The sequence below is a fragment of the Paralichthys olivaceus genome, chromosome 15, assembly GCF_024713975.1.
Source record: "Paralichthys olivaceus isolate ysfri-2021 chromosome 15, ASM2471397v2, whole genome shotgun sequence".
Classification (NCBI taxonomy): domain Eukaryota; kingdom Metazoa; phylum Chordata; class Actinopteri; order Pleuronectiformes; family Paralichthyidae; genus Paralichthys; species Paralichthys olivaceus.
Window position 1 is genome coordinate 20979465 of NC_091107.1, and position 16391 is coordinate 20995855.

The 16391-nt window shown below is 40.6% G+C and overlaps 1 protein-coding gene across 1 annotated transcript in view; it reads right to left on the bottom strand.

Moving 5' to 3' along the window:
- Positions 1 to 3888: 3888 nt before the first annotated feature.
- Positions 3889 to 16391, bottom strand: part of LOC109628767 (junctional adhesion molecule 3B-like) — a 33847-nt gene continuing 21344 nt past the window's right edge. Inside the window, exons 2-9 of the mRNA XM_020086115.2 lie at positions 11677 to 11745; positions 11479 to 11592; positions 11234 to 11386; positions 10461 to 10663; positions 8717 to 8816; positions 8475 to 8604; positions 8330 to 8384; positions 3889 to 6773 (exon numbers count right to left, since the gene is read on the bottom strand). Coding sequence (XP_019941674.2) covers positions 6738 to 6773; positions 8330 to 8384; positions 8475 to 8604; positions 8717 to 8816; positions 10461 to 10663; positions 11234 to 11386; positions 11479 to 11592; positions 11677 to 11745 — 860 coding nt within the window. The 3' untranslated portion in view covers positions 3889 to 6737. The remainder of the gene's footprint in view (positions 6774 to 8329; positions 8385 to 8474; positions 8605 to 8716; positions 8817 to 10460; positions 10664 to 11233; positions 11387 to 11478; positions 11593 to 11676; positions 11746 to 16391) is intronic.

The following is a 16391-nucleotide window of genomic DNA, read 5'->3' on the forward strand; positions in this document are numbered from 1 at the left end:
AGTTTGTCACTTTATGAATTTCTAAACATCACTTCTATTGTCTTTGGGTTGATGAGACTCCTGACGAATTGTTCCTTTAACTGAACAAATCCAGTTGTTTAGAATAAACCACAACATGAAACCAAAAACTTTTTAACTTGCAGTTTAAACACCTTTCAAAAGTGAAAATTTAAAGTTCGAGAAATATTTAATTAATAAATAATTAATGTTTAAATTGATAAATACAACATTTTACAGACATTTGTTGTGTTGAAATGTGGAGTTTTCTTTATTAATGTACCAGAATGTCTGGAATAAATAAAAACAAAGTCATCATATTTAAATCATTACATTCGATAAACAGTTAATTAAAACCATTGAGTCAGTGGATGAGACAAAAATGTCAGAACAGCTTTCAGAATTATTCAATTTCCAAGATCTTTCCTGTTGTACTAGTTTGAACCAGCAGAGGTCAGTGTTCCATACATCATAACAGCTCTGTTGACTCACTTTGTTTTGTCTGGGATTATAAATATAATATAATTCTAATTTCTGTAACATTTATGAGTTTCTTCTTTTCCTCTGGATTTACTTCATCTCAAGCTTTCACTCTCAGCCACAGAGACACTGCTGTGTGATGACAGAGCTGCTCCGCTAGAGGGCAGAGCTGAATCACAACAGGCGACAGATCCCTCCTGTCACTTCTCAAGCTTCTTTTCTATTTAAGCTCTTGACGTTTTCAGCCATTATTCAGTATTTTACAATTCTATGTCAAAACAAATCCTCCTCCACAGCATTAAGCATCTTTTTTCATCTCCTCACCCCAGATATGAATTCTTGATAGGACGGAAAACCTCCCTTCCATCCAGTGCACAGTTGATATTTCATATAAAACTAGAATGGCAGTCACAGTGAAGTGCATATACCTCCCAACAGTCTCCTTAAATGAAATAAAACAGCACTGAATTTTACACACACCACTGACATCAGTTCTCTTGATGTACCGGTTTATTTTTCATCACGATCCATGAATTATTCTCTGTGAAAACAGTGGATATGTTGAAAAACACCCGATCTCACAAAGTAAAAGAAAAAGAAAAATACTGGATCCTCACTAGAGTTCTCCTCAGACCCATAGCACGTCCTGTCATTGAGATTCGTGACGATCTGCTCAGTTGTTTTTATGGACAACCAAATGGACAGGTGTGAAAACATAACCTCCTCAGTATTTTTTAATAAAGAGCTAATATTATTAAACTATGACAGTAAACTGATTTGTCAGTTCAAGTCAACTACATTCAGTTTCACACATCTATATGTGACACAGTTACCACCACTCGTGTGTGTGTGTGTGTGTGTGTGTGTGTGTGTTCAGCTCATTACCAGGCTCCTCTGGGAATAGTTCTCATAACTGTGTAATCAGTTCTTGTGACTTATGAAAGCAGATCCTCCCTTTGTGAGCAGTTTTATGATCAAACTTGACAACAGTTAAATGACTCCCCTCAGGCTTTTATCCGACGTTCCTTCAAAACACTGACTCACTTTTCATACAGAACAACAACAACAACAACAACAACAACAAAAAGATCGCCTCACAAACAGCATGCTGGGACATCTGAGTGTCACATGGGTGAAACTTTACAGCTCTTTCTCTCATGTATTTGGACGGATGACTTTTAACAAGCACAGCCCCTCTAGCTGTCCTGATGTGGCTGAAACCAATTATTTTCTGTGGGGTTGTGAGCAGCAGGGGCAGCTGCAGCCGATACACCCAAATATCTTGTCACCGTGTCACTTCATCACATCACACTGTGATATTTTCTAAACAGGCTTCATCCCTCTGTCGAGCAGGATTCTCTCTCCCTCGCTGTGGTCGGCCCTCTGACACTGATAGATCAGCTGATGTCACAGAGAAGAGATCAGCCCAGTGAACGGTTTGACTCATTTAATGTGATCGTGTTTCCAACAAGACACGAGTGATGAGGAGGGGTCTTCATCCTGAGGAGGACGAGTTCAGAGGACGAGCAGAAAAACGCTCTTCTTAATTAATCATTTGGTTGTAAGAGCCAGAACTGATAAAACCTATAACATTATTATCACATTATTATTACTATTATTATTAGAAACAGATAATTTATGTAGCACATTGGAACAAAGTTATAAAGTGCTTAAGGGAATTTTCTTTTACAGCATTTAAACAAGAGAAATAATTAATGAAGTTACACAAAACTAATCAATCTCTGTTTTTCTAATGAAACCTTTTTTTTCTGATAAAAGAAAAAAAAGAATTCCTGTCTGATCTCAATATGTCGAGTGTTCCACAGTTTCCGGACTCTAGCAGCAGAGGCCCAGTCGCCCTCAGTCCCCTGCTGTTGTGTGATAATAACCAGCAGAGCTCCAGCAGCAGATCTACCTGAGCGCTCAGACACATGTTGGGGGTTAATGAGTTAAGTTACTCTGGTTTGGAGCGAGGCCTTTTAGAATCAATGTGGATACAGCAGCAACCTTCTCTGTGCCCACCTTGAATGTCACACGTCCAAGCAGGATTCATGACATCACAGTGATGTCATTACACAAGTGGGATGGGATAACTTGGGATCGTCTTGTAAAGATTAACGTGTCGCTACGTTACGACAGCAGCCTCTAGTTGAATGTGGTTGAATTTCCTCTTCAAACGTGAATATCCAGGCAGCTGATGAATTCATGAACCTTTAAAAACAAACTTTAACTTGAGGTTATGAATCAAAAGTGTAGGTTTAATGATTCACTATTATAAATAATATCATTAATAGCAAAAAAACTACTTGATGGTGAAATGTAACCGCCCCTGGATACTGATGTTAAAATGTCAATATGGTGACTGAGATGACTTTGGAAAAGCTGGATTATTTAAATTCAATTCAGACTTGATCATCCAGGATACCAAGTATGATCAGCCAACCTGAATGGTATTGATCACACTTGTTCCCCCGTCATTTGATCTTAACTTGTAATAACCTGACACAAGAGGAACAAGTTAGAAAGTTTCATTTTGTAATTTGGTGTCTGAATTTCCCAACTCAGTAGTTTGTCAACTAACCAGTAATTTTAGAACCCAGAGAATTTATACCAGTTGAGAATTGTATTTTCATAGTAAACACAAAATGTACGAACCTTTAATAACAAGCCAAAATGGCACCACTTGAAATAACCTGGACAATTTTTCCTAAAGGAGAAGTTCGGATTCACATAAATTCAGATTTAAACATAAAAATGTGCAGTGCTATGAATTCATGGTGCTAATAATCCAAACGATGCACACACGTAGTGTATGATGCAGAGGTCATAGTAAATAACCAGATCTGCCTGTTCTGTCTCATTAGCTCTTCTAACAGTGTCACTCTCTATTTCCATTAACTATCTGAGGACACAAAAAACGTATCTGTTTTTCTTTCACTGTTTGAAAATGTTCTTCAGCTTCTTATAATCTGAGATGACTCATCAGACTCAACGGCCCATGTTGATCCGAAGGTGACACACGCTTGAATTGACTTCCTGACTTGAGAGTGTCCGCTGGCCCTGCAGCAAACTACAATATATCATCCCTGCTGAGCTCATTGATTATAAAGCTCTTTATCCAGGAGCCCGCTGCCAGTTGGCAGTCACCAGAAAGGAACAAGAAAGTTGTTTTCAGCGCAGGAAATGGAAATGGCTTAACTCCCACTAATAGATTTCGGCTTTAGATCAACAAAGATGCTCTCAGTGGGACGCTGGACGGACCATCACACTGAATAGGATTTCTGAGAACAGCGGGAGACAGCGGAGTGGCTGCAGAGGATTGGAAGAAGCGGAGAAATATTGCAGTGACTGGCAGCGCAGACCAACAATCGTCACGTCAGAGAAGAAAGAAGCAGACACAGACGTCACCAGTATCATAGGAAGTGAGTTTATTAATCACAAATTGAGTGGTTCTAAAAGAATAAAGAAAAGAAAAAAAAGAGCAGGCCCTCAAGGGACATTCCACTGTGTGTGAGTTAAGTTCAGAAAATCCAGTTTTCTTACATGTACCAGTAACAGTGCTGGATCAGTGGAGCCTTCATTGAGCTGAAAGACGATGGTGAATGAATGGCTGTATCGTGGCCCCGAACACAGAACAACTTTGGAAACCATCTCACCATGTGTGGTGCAAATATAATCTCTATCACCGCTGCCTCTCAACGTCTTAGCACAGCGCACGCGTTCAGGACTATGCGGGGGGGAGATGTGGGCTGACATGTAGCTGCTGCACATGAGTCCCCGTCGGCCTCGTTGCTTGAACTCTGGTTTATAAAGCCTGAATATTTACATCTCCATTACAGCTGCGAGACACTTCAACGCTGAAAGTAGTGGCACAGCACTTTCAAAATAAAACTCCCCACACTACTGGTGCTATAAATGGAAAAAATACTGCTATATTTTTTATAACTCAGAGATCATATAAACATTTACCACTTGGGATATCCTTTTTTTCTTTAGCCTAAGTACCGTGTGTCTTTACCAAAAAGATTATTCCCACTATATTTAGGCACTAATATATTTCTACTTCAATGTGTCTGCACCTTCAAATCTATGAAAACAAAAACTATTTACAAAAATTGCGGATATGTAAAGACGGGAGGTGTTAATTTAGCGGTGGCATCATTCCTCTCAAACGCCGTACGGGTTGTGGTTAAATGAAATGTCAAACATTGAGCCTGACAGCGTTGTAGAAATGTACAAAAGGGAGAGAGCACAGAGAAACTGTGACGATGTTAAAGGCTGAAGGCACTTAAGAGGAATGACATTTGTAGAAATGAAGAGGAGGACTTGTAATGTACCTGTACTCATTGATTAGGTGTATTTATAATGTTACATTGTTTTTTTTCTCTTGGTTCCTTAATGCAACATATTTCATTGGAAAGAAAGACTGAGCAGTGTTGACAACTTCCTATGTGCAAATGTTGGGCTGATCGTCTCGACCACGACTGATACTCAGGTAACGTTTGACCAAACTTTTGCTATGAAACATTAAAAAGATGTTGGACATATGATTAATAATAACAGAAGCCAGTAAATAACTTTGAAGCAGGGTGCAGTTTGTTCTGAATACCTCATTAAACTGAGACAGTTGTGGAATCGTCAATCTGCCGCGCTGCTCCTCTTCATGTGTTATGACAGTATGATAAGACGTTACCTTTTCTCAGCCTTACAAATGGAAAGAGTTTCATATCGCCTCAAATAGGAAATGTTTTTTTTGTGTGCATTTTTCACCACTTAACATAATCTTGATAAAGAGAGAGGAAATCTATATACAATCAGTACAAGTGTTAACCCTCCAGACCTCGGCTGTATATCACTGTACCACTCAAGTGTAGCGTCACTTCTGAGAGCCTTCAGCTTCACCGACAGAAATGACGAATACGAGCTGCAATCAATCACTGTCCGTCTTCTTCTGGTTACACGAGCTCTACTCTAATGAAGCATTAGTAAAAACTAATTGGAAACAAATGTGACATCAGTAAATTGTGCAGCAGGATTCAGGTCGGAGAAGATGTTGCGCCTCACTGTGTGTCTACTGAAGAGGTGGGATCTTTTCACTGACGTGGGTGGCACCTTTGGTAATTACAGCTTTAAAAAAAAGGGGGTGTGGGTGTGGGGGTGCAGTTAAATTAAACCTGGTTCTGAAAGCTCTGTGTTCTGTGATCGCACAATCTGTTTCCGTTTAGAAGTTCACGAGTAGCATGTCTCGTTTTTCAAAGATCAATTTGTTTTGCTTGGATCTGGAGGGTTAACTTGCAAACCCTGTATTATTATTATTATTATTATCATTAATATTATAATTATTATTATAGTGTAATACTGAACATATGCATGACAGCAAAACTCTAACCTGGTCATTAAGTTCGATATATACAAGATGAACAGCAAGCATAGAAGGACACTTAAAAAGAAGAAAACGCAGCACTGATTGTGGACAGTGTTTCACAGCATTTGACTGGCACTCTTCAAAGCCTCTCGCTAAGACTATCTACAAACATCAACATGGAAGTCTCTCGCTACAGAAACGGGACTTTCCCAGCGCAGAAATTAAATATGTAAGACTGCCGATCAAGAAGCACATTTCGATATGCTGATACAAGTCAGTTTGTCTTTCTTTTGCTCTGATTGCAAAGGTGTAAATGCTTGATGCAAAGTGGTTAAAGTATGACACATCTTTACATCCACAACCAAATAATAATAAGAATAAAAAAAACACATGTTAGTATTTTACAAATATTTAAAAAAGTAAACCTTTATCTATAGGCATTTTAAAATATATTCCATCAAAAATAGTCTGACAAATTTCAACAGTAGAAAAGAAACGTTTTACAAATGACAAAAGGTTTGAAGCTAGAAGTTTACAGTAGAAATGCGTCATGATAGACTGACTGTGGAGGACAGAGAGACGCCTCCTTTTCTACCTGGCAGAACAAAGAGCTGTTTCCTTTTCTCCGCCTCGATTAGTGTTTAAAACCATGCAGTAACTGTAAAGTAAGAGCTCCAGAATTTAGCAGAAGAGAAGTTGACAAATTCCCCCCGGCCGTTTTACATGATGTTCTGTGAAATCTTGTCACCTTTGGCAAACTTGAGTGGTTGGATTTCAGTCATGCTGAGAGCAGAGAGCATGAACTGTGGCAGCTCCGTGGTCAGACAGCGTGGAGCGCGGTCCCACACGTCACGTCTCTCACTCAGCACAATGCCCCTCATCATCCTCTCCCTCCTCAGATCACAAATGACGACTTGTGTCGGAAATCCCCCTGTAGAGAGCATGAAGCCAGACAGGAGCAACATTTAAGAATTCATCAGAAATGTTTCAACATTAATGCAGATCCAATTTTTTTGCTCCTAGACTGAAGAAAATGCGTTGTATGTTCACTTTGTGGATTGGCAGAGATTTTGATCTCTCCTGCTCGGCTACAAAATGGGAATTTAGGAACAGAACAATTTAAAGGTACAGTGTGCAGAATTTTGTGAGATCTAGTGTTGAAGTTGCATGTTGCAGCTGAACACCCCTCACCTCACCCTCTCCTTCCAAACATGAAAAAGAACCTGTGGTAACTTCAGTTGTCATAAAAACTCAAAAGGTGTTAAGTTTGTCCAGTCTGGACTAATGTAAAAAACGTGTACATTAGTCCAGACTGGACAAAAAAAAGTATTTAAATATAAAGGGTCTTTTCTGGGGTAAACAAAACTACAATTCATACAATTTAGATTAAACAAACTAGTGAAAACATAATGAGGATTATTCTACATTAAATTTCTGCCAATAGTTCCCTTTCACCTAAATCTTACACACTGGACCTTTAAGCACTTAAGTAGGGGATGAGTTATACTTATTGTCTGTTAGCTGCAGACCAGAGCCCTGTTTCCAAAAAAAGCATTTTAAGGCAAAGATGCTCTTAATCTCATTGTAAGTCTACGAGGCTCAACTTGGTTTGATTTTGTCATAAACAACAAACACTTTATTCATTTATCTCACAACTACAACAAGAAGAACTCCAATAAAACGTCTAACATTCAATCCCACATGAACACGTGAAGACAAAACCGACGTCAAACAGGTTTAAATGTGGACGTGGTCCTGAGCAACAGTAACGGTTACATTACAATTCAAAAGTAGCCGACAGCATGTACTGTATATATAATATACTATAATATAATATAATGTTTTGAACATGCTGGTCTCTGGTGCAGTCTCACACCTGTAAATAGTCTGATACCTGATATCATGTAGGAATGTGAACACATGCCCTGCTGCTAAATACTGAATCCTGTCAATACAATACAATGGGTTCCTTTAGTTGCATAAAAACTATACTGCATCCTCTTTGTTCAGTCTGTTATCAGCCCCATGATGATGATGGCAAATACATTTTTATAACCACATCATACCCAGCTCTGATTCAGAAGCTTAGACCTTTATCATGACTCCTTGCAGTGAAACATGAACAAATCTGGTTTGAGCCAGTTCACTTTCTGAGGAAAACAGTTTAACCCAAATTTAGTTCAGATCTTTTGTCCTCTTGCCAAGTACTCAATCGTGTATTCATCGTCAAAGACAGAATTTGAATTCAGTGAAGTTGAATCATCAGTATGTAGGGCCTGGGTGTGGCTCATTAAAGGAGCACACAGGCGGTTTGGCATGTTTTAGCCCATTAACCATAATTTATATTCTTTGTTTTACTGCTGACGGACGGATTTTCCAGGTTTCCAGCAGAGAGACTTGAACCACTGATTAGACTTCTTTAATATCTTTATCACCGTATCATTTATAACTTCTACAGGCATTCAATGTGAACCTTTATCTACAAACCTCATCTTCCGTCCTGACGTAGTCCACTCCGTCTCCTTTGGCTGGAACTTTGTAACTGAAGGACACAGAGAACATGGTGGTTCTGAGGATGAGAGGTTGAAGAACACATGTATTTGTTGTTTATTTGAATGGGACGATGTCTTACTTGTTTCCTGCCTGTTTTTGGCTGGAGAAGTAGCCTCGCTTGTATGCACAGCAGATCCCCACTGTTATACACAGCAGCACTATGACCACCACCAGCACTCCCAGTAGAATCCCCAACAAATCGACATCATCTGTGGAGTCCCGGTAAGAAACGAGAAATTAAACATCTTCTCAACCTTAATAAGACATGTAGGTCACCATCACACAGGGTATTCATCTTAACACAGCAGCTGTGGCACTTACAAACTTCCATCATCTGGGGTAGACACTCAGAGTTCCCAGCATCGTTCTTTGCTCGACAGAAATACTCCCCTGCATCTTCTTTCCTGACTGCGATGAATTTCTGCATGGGAGGAATCACAAAGCAACTGATTGAATATGATTAATGCAACAATCCCCACATATAGGAGGCAGTAGCTCAGTCAATTGCGATTTGGCTTGGGAACCAGAGGGTGGCCGGTTCAAGTCCAGCATGGACTGGAGTATGAAAGGTGGACTGGTAGTTGGAGAGGTGCCAGTTCACCTCTTGGGCACTGCCGAGCTGCCCTTGAGCAAGGTACCAAACCCCCCCACACTCCCCGGGTGCCTTAATGGCTGCCCACTGCCCCGTGTGGTCACTGTGTGTATTGTGTTCCGTGTGTGCCGTGTTCACACGGATGGGTTAAATGCAGAGGACAAATTGCCCCATGTTGCATGTAGTGCTGTGTGTGCATGATTGTGTGGGACAATAAAAAGGAATCTTAATATAAAACCCAAACCGTCAGTGTTAGTTACCACTTGTTTGTGGAGGTTTTTAGACCATATTGCATTATGACAGAACCTGTCACAAGTCGTTTGAACGGAATTTTAAATTTTTTTATTAAAATATGTCTAATCAGACTAAATAATGGTGCATGCAGCATGGATGAGAAGAGGAATACTAAGAGCAAGTGTGAGTAGAGAAGGAGTGACAGTCCTACCAAATTTAAATTCATTTGGTTAAGAGAGAAAGTGACTTTAAATATGAAAATTAGACTTACTGATAAAACAGTGAACACATGAGCTCAATGCAGGAGGAGACATTCACACATGTGTATGGATTAAATGTACATGGGAAATTAACACTGTTACAGGACACCCTCAATCTTTAAGGGAACATACTGAACATGCTTGTGGTGCTCTAGGTTCCTGTGGTTCTTTATTTGGAATAGACACCGTTTCTTGCACAATCCTTTCAAATTCCTGATAGTTATGATAATGTGGAGCTGATGAGCCAAAGGAGTATTTTGTTATTTATGAAACTAATGCTGAACTCAACAAGATGACTCAAGATGATTTATTTTCTCTCTTAAGTGGCCCTCATACTCTGTCGTAGTATTTGTTATTTCCCTTTTAGTGACACTATATTATTGTATATTCACACAAAATATGAGGGGGCGGAGGAAAAGCTTTTTAAATATATATTTTTAAACCGAATAATACAATGTAGGATAATGCCAATTGAAAAGATTAAATTCAAATCAAAATGATCACTCTGAAACTTTCCCATGCAACCCAATCTAAAACATAATGATACATTTGAGGAATTCCACTCTCTACATCAGTGGAAGTTTTTAACTGAGTTATCTGTGATCGGTTTAAAAATAACAGCCAAGACAAGATGAGCACAGTGAAACAAAGTTCAGTTTACAGCTATGACTTGAGCTACAGTTTCACATAAGGAGCGTGCACGCTGTAGTTTGCTGTAACGTGTCTCTTCTCAGAGGCCAGCATGAAGGTTGACAGCAGAGAGCACTGAGCAGATCGAGCAGCGCAGGAGAGCGAGCGAGAATTGAGGAATGTGCAAACGAGGGCAGCAGATTCCCCTCGTGGCTCGAGCCCTCTTACACCATCAACTGTCTCCCCAAAATATCTGCCCCCACCCCTGGGCGTCAGGCCACCATCCCTGCTGCCCCGCCCTTACTGCTCATGTGTGCCCTTGTGAAAAGACATGCACACGCATACTAACCAGAGTTCCTGTTTCTGCGTTGAGAATGTATGAGGAGTTGAAGAACTTGAGGCTGGTCTTCGGGTCTTCAGGAATCTCCTCCCGGCTCTTGAACCACTGGTACTGAGACTTTGGGAAGCCCTCCTCCTCCACACAGCTCAGCTCAGCTGGCTTCCCAAAAGGCACCGATTTGGGGACGCTGCATTTTGGCACCACTGGCTTCACTGTGGTGACACAAGACATATGATGATTGTCACTGTACTGGGTCTTCACAGTTTTTACATTTGGTGAGCATCACAGAGAGGAAACAACTGACACCAGACCTCCATGATGCTGCTCAGCCTATGATTGACTTTGATGCTTGAAAAACAATGTCACCCTGACCCCTCATGGTTCACTGGACTGACTTCATTGACATGGCCGGACGGGTGCATGATTTTTGACCTGTGCCAAAAAACGCCACCAAAACACGCGCTTGCTTTCTTTAGAACTGCAATTCAGAGCAGATGCAGTTTCAGAGGTTTCCTCTTATAGCCTAGAACACGCCTTTGCAGCTGGGCAGGTCTGGTCATACCGCATCCTCATATGTATGCCAAAGGGCTGGTGCGATCTACAGCACGGTTTCATCTTACAGCATCCAAAGTGTGAATCGCTAAGCAGGGCACAATAATAGCTTGTTTTCTGCATTCACAAGAGGCTTTATGATTCTCTCATCTATCTGTCTCATACCTTTGGCTCTATGTACACACACACACGTTCACAGATCGATTGATGATGGAGGTAAATCCAAGTACCTCTTACAACAAGGTCAATCACAATCTCGTCAAATGACCTCTGATCATCAGCAGCAGTGACCTCACAGCGATATTTTGCTGTGTCCAATCTCGTGGCGTTGGTTATCAGTAATGTGGCAGGTTCTCTGATCACTGCTCTGTTCTCCAGGTCACCTGTCAGGAGAAAAAAAACATGTCCAGCAATGTCAGAAATATATATAAAACATTCAAATAATAACATTATAAATACAAGTCATATACATTACCTGAGATCTTCTTGTCAAAGTACACATAACTCGGTCCCCCATTTGTGATCTTCTTCCATTCAATTCTGGGATTGCTTGTAGAAATGGACTCAATCAAACACGATAACTCAATTTCTGCAGGATAGAAAAAAGGTTTTATTACATCAATAAATTTGCATGGTCTTTTTTGTGTGTGGGTGATTGGTCCTTGGCTCTTACTGTCGAACTCGTCGGTCCATGGCGAGTCGTTATTCGTCCTCAGTACCACTGCCAGCACACTAAAGTAGCCTGCAAAACAAGAGAGGAGAGACGATACCATATGAGACTCCGTGGAGCATGAATTTTCATGATACGGTGAGGATCTCATGCTATATGCACAATACCAGCCTACATCCTCACATGCGCTGGGCTTGTTTTGATACCGTCCTTAGGGATATTTGTAAAGCCCCACATCTTTAATTTCACAAACACAACGTAAGTGAACATTAATGTCAATCCCACATCAGTGTGATGATCTTAACATCCCAGCCTTGTTCTTTCAGTGTCCATTTTTAGTCGTGTTGGTCAAACCATTGTGTGTGTCTGAGTGTGTGATTAGGGTGGGGGTGCTGTTTCCATGCACAGTGGATAATTGCGCAGGGAGGCATGTGCCCTTTACAGGGCAAGCTCACCATGCCAGTAGTTCAACTGCCTGCCGAGCCCTTCTCTCTCCCCCTCTCTCTCTCTCCCTCCCTCTTTCTCTCTCTCTTTCTCTGGGCCTGATGCTGTTACCCATGTGGGGCTAATGGTGCAAAAGCACCCTGGAAAGATCTGTTGGTATGTGGTGGAGGGATAGGGCCTTGGGAGGGGTCACTGCTGAATCATCGTGACAGCCTATGGTCCACAAACAAATGCACACAAAGTCACTTCTACACAAGTGTTAAGCAAGGAACAAACTCATAAACACTTCCAGAGACAGAATACATCCCATAAAAAAATATATTAAATCAATAAATAATGTGCCCCAGTCTAGTCCCCCATTCGCATGTTTCTAAACCTGCACTTGATTGGTGCGTATAGTGTGTGCAGTTACTCTGCTCTGCTACTAATTAGTATTAATTAAACGTGGTGCGGGGCCCCTCATTCAAAGAAACAGGGATAACTTGACCTCCACCATGTGTGATCTGGATCCACAGCAGCGTCTAGTGTCACCTACTCAAGCAGACAGGGTAAGCTGATTAGCCTGCAGTCTTTCTCTAGATCATGACAAGACGGCAGCTTGTTTTTAGCCACTGCTGACAGTAATAACACTGCACGGACTAGGTCACAATTACATTTGACAATAAGAGACCTGCCCTCAGGAAGCTCCCGGAAAGTTTAGTGTTTACAGTGACTTTGTGTGCTTGAAGATCACATTTGGCCTGTATATACACCAAGATGGCGCCACGAACGGTCGCCTCGGTGTGTTGGTGCGCACTTTTGTGTTTGTTCTTAGTATTTAATTATTCAATTTCTTATATATTGTTGTTTTTTTTATATTGTTGTTTTATATACATAAGTAGTGCACCAATGACACCAAGGCAATTTCCTGTATGTGCAAACATACCTGGCAAATAAAAGAATTCTGATTCTGATACACGGCTATTCTTGTATTTACAGACGAATGAAAATAGTATTTGCAGAACCAGACTGTGCGTGTATGCTCATCATATTAAATGCTACATGAAAGACGCTTTTTTTTTTTTTTGATGACACTAACACTGTTGCTGACAAATAACATGGATGATGACCGTCCTTCAATTAGAAAACAATGTTCCAAGCAGCCGTCTAACGTGCAAGCATCGTCCCAGCAAAAAAGCTCCGGGCTGTTGCTTTGTGGTCGACCCTGACCTCTCCAGGGGCAAAATACACAAATGAATACTTAATTACGTAATTAATTACATAAATAAAGTCGTATTGTGGTGTCATATTGAAAGCTACACACAGAAAAGCAAAGCTCACCAGTACAGCAGCTGATGACAACATCTAAGTGTTAATTTGAATAAATATTTGGAATAAATATTTAGCTTTGCATCTCCCGATGTGATTTATTCTGCACTGATCGACAGCAGCAGAGAAGTTTAGACCCAAGAGGATCAAGTTTAGTTTAACAGAAGTTTTCTCACTGAGAAGTTTAACAAAGAATTTGCAAAAGGAGTGAGGAGCAGAATGCGCACTCCTTTTCAGAAATATGAAATATAACAGTCAAAACCCACATATCCCGTCACAGCCTGTCACCTAGTTAGATTCAGCTCCACAGTGCAACAAGCACAAAAGCACACACAGTTCTGGCAGAATTAAAGCTGCGTGAGGAGGAGAAATGCTTTTCAACTCCCAGTGTTTCTGAGCGCCTCGTGTACTGTTGCTACTCTTTTGGGCAAATGTGAGCCACCTCCTGATAACACGGAAAGGTACAAAGAAAATCCTTTTAGTTAACTGAATTCATACATGGGCAGATGTGCTATTTTTGCTGTTTCTGACTTTACTGACAAAAGCTTGCGTGAGGCTTGTTAGTGCTTTGTGGGTTTAGGTTTCGAATGTACTGCATGTACTGTGTAACTTTAAACCAAATCTAACTAGGCCAAGTATGCCAAGAGTCCAAAATATCAGAATATGTTGTGCTAAAATAGAATACAAAGTTTACAATAAATTATTCCAGGTGATAAATTAAGTACTATGACTTTTCATTTGAAGCAACACTCAATTTCATGTCTGTTTCTGACAGAACTAATGGAGTTTAGCCCCACATCCATGTGCTCCTCCTTAATTCTGAGAGTATTAGTGCAGATTAGGTGCCTAAGTGAGCTTGACGTGGAGATAAAAAGCTTGAGAGTTCTGCATAGGAAACGGCTGTCCAGGGAAAGACATGAAACCCCCACTCAACAAAACTGGCCAGGGGTTCATGTGAATTCTACATGAGCAAAACAATAATATCAGGATTTCTGAATCCTGATGATTATATGATGCTGCACTTTGTTATAGCAGCAGACAAACGTTTTACCCTAACCATAACCTGCACTCCACTTACAGAGGGAGACATTGTTCAGGGTGTAAGTGCCATATCTGAACAGGATATTAGGAAATCATTCATTGTTTTTTTACACTGATTAAAATTTGAACTGCATTGATTAAGATCTGATGCATTATTGCAGCAGGAACCATAGTTCATAACTAAATCAAGCAGTTTTGTAATAAGTTAATGGTTTTCAAGCATAAATGCCAACATGTGCCTGTTTTGCTAACAGAAATACTAATGACAGTTGTCAACAAATCAACAAATATTTTGTGTGTCCATGACCGAACCAACAGTCGGTTCGTAAAGGTGTATTATGCTTCCTCCTGGTTATCTTTTCAGCCAAGGATTCATTTCATCACTTTTTTCAACCAGGAAACAACAAGGAACTGCTGTTCTGTCCATTAAAGTGAGCTTGATGAAAGCTCTGGAAGTATGCATTATGAGAGCTGTGTTTGCCAACTCTCTCCCAGTCTGACACATCCTTCCCTGATCATGTCCCACTCATCCTGTCTGTGTTCTTTTCTCGTTGAATAGCTTTAAAGGTCTTGCCCCCAACCTCCATTCCAATGGAGCTGATGATAACAACATGTTATTTCTTTTATTAGTTGGTGGCCATTGTGAAATGTCCTTCAGGGTGGTCCCTTCTGGCTGTATGCTTGTCAGGTCATGATCAGGGGGAAGGAAACACATGTAGCTGTTACATGTCATCTCTGACAAGCATCGTGTCAACAGTCAAGAAAAGGAAAGCACACGTGCTTCCCAAGAAAAATTATAAAAATAATTATAATTATAATATTTATAAAATGTATAATTATGTTCTTGTTGAAATAAAAGACAAAGCAGTGTGGCTAGTTTGCAGGGACACGGTCACAGTGATGAAAACATCCAAGCTCAGCATGGATGGACAAATTCTTCTGGATAAATTAAACAGTATTTGATGGAGTCTTGTGTCCAACAAGCAGCTTGCACAAAACCACACTCTGACAGAGGTGAGTGAGCTGATATCTAAGAAGCTGAAACCTCATTCAAGAAGGGAATTGTGAGTCTCGTTACTGCTGCAGAGCTTCGAGAACCAGAGTCGACTCTTTCAAAAGTGAGTTTGTCCCAAAGAGAAGAACTGTTACAGGGCAGGTTAATAATTTGGCACAAAATACAGAGAGAACACTGAAGGACACCACAAGAACCTTCAAGTGATGAAATCACAGTCAATCACAATCAGCATTTTTGAGTCATCACCGCTTGTTTCCACATCAGCATCATTAACATCTGACATCAAAGCATTTCCAGCATTTCCTGTGATTTACGTCTTCAATAATTTAGTTTGACCCTTGAAGGATATTATAAAAATTCAAATTACCCTTGTTTGGACAATGCTTCCCTGTTTTAAACCATGCAGGTGCTCAGTGACCTACATATTTTTCTTTCTTGCTTGGACACAGCTGTGTGAGATCTGGCAATCTGCAAATCTGCATCAAAGTTTTTTAATCTTCCTTTCTGCCCATATGATGGGTGCAGGGTTTTCTCTGTAATCTTAGTGTAATGCCCTCATAAACCCCCCCAGGTTTTACATCACTGAATAATACAATAGGCAGAGCAGAGCTTGGTATTTCTTGATGCCTGCACTGTGTAATGAATCCCTCCTTTCGTCTGTTGTTCCCCCTGGGAGGCCACACTTGTTTCCTGTACTGCTGCTCAGAGAGGTGAGGCTGGTATCATAAATAGAAAGGTTCAATTAAGCAACCAGTGATATTCCCTGTGGAACACATACGCCTCGTGCCTGTGGAGAATATTCCCACGCCCCTTAAGAGGCTCTGACATCAAAGTACACACTATCAACCAGTTGCTGTTTGGAAACTCGTCTCATATCTGGGCGCTGCTTAAGTTGCACGTAGCCTGTAAG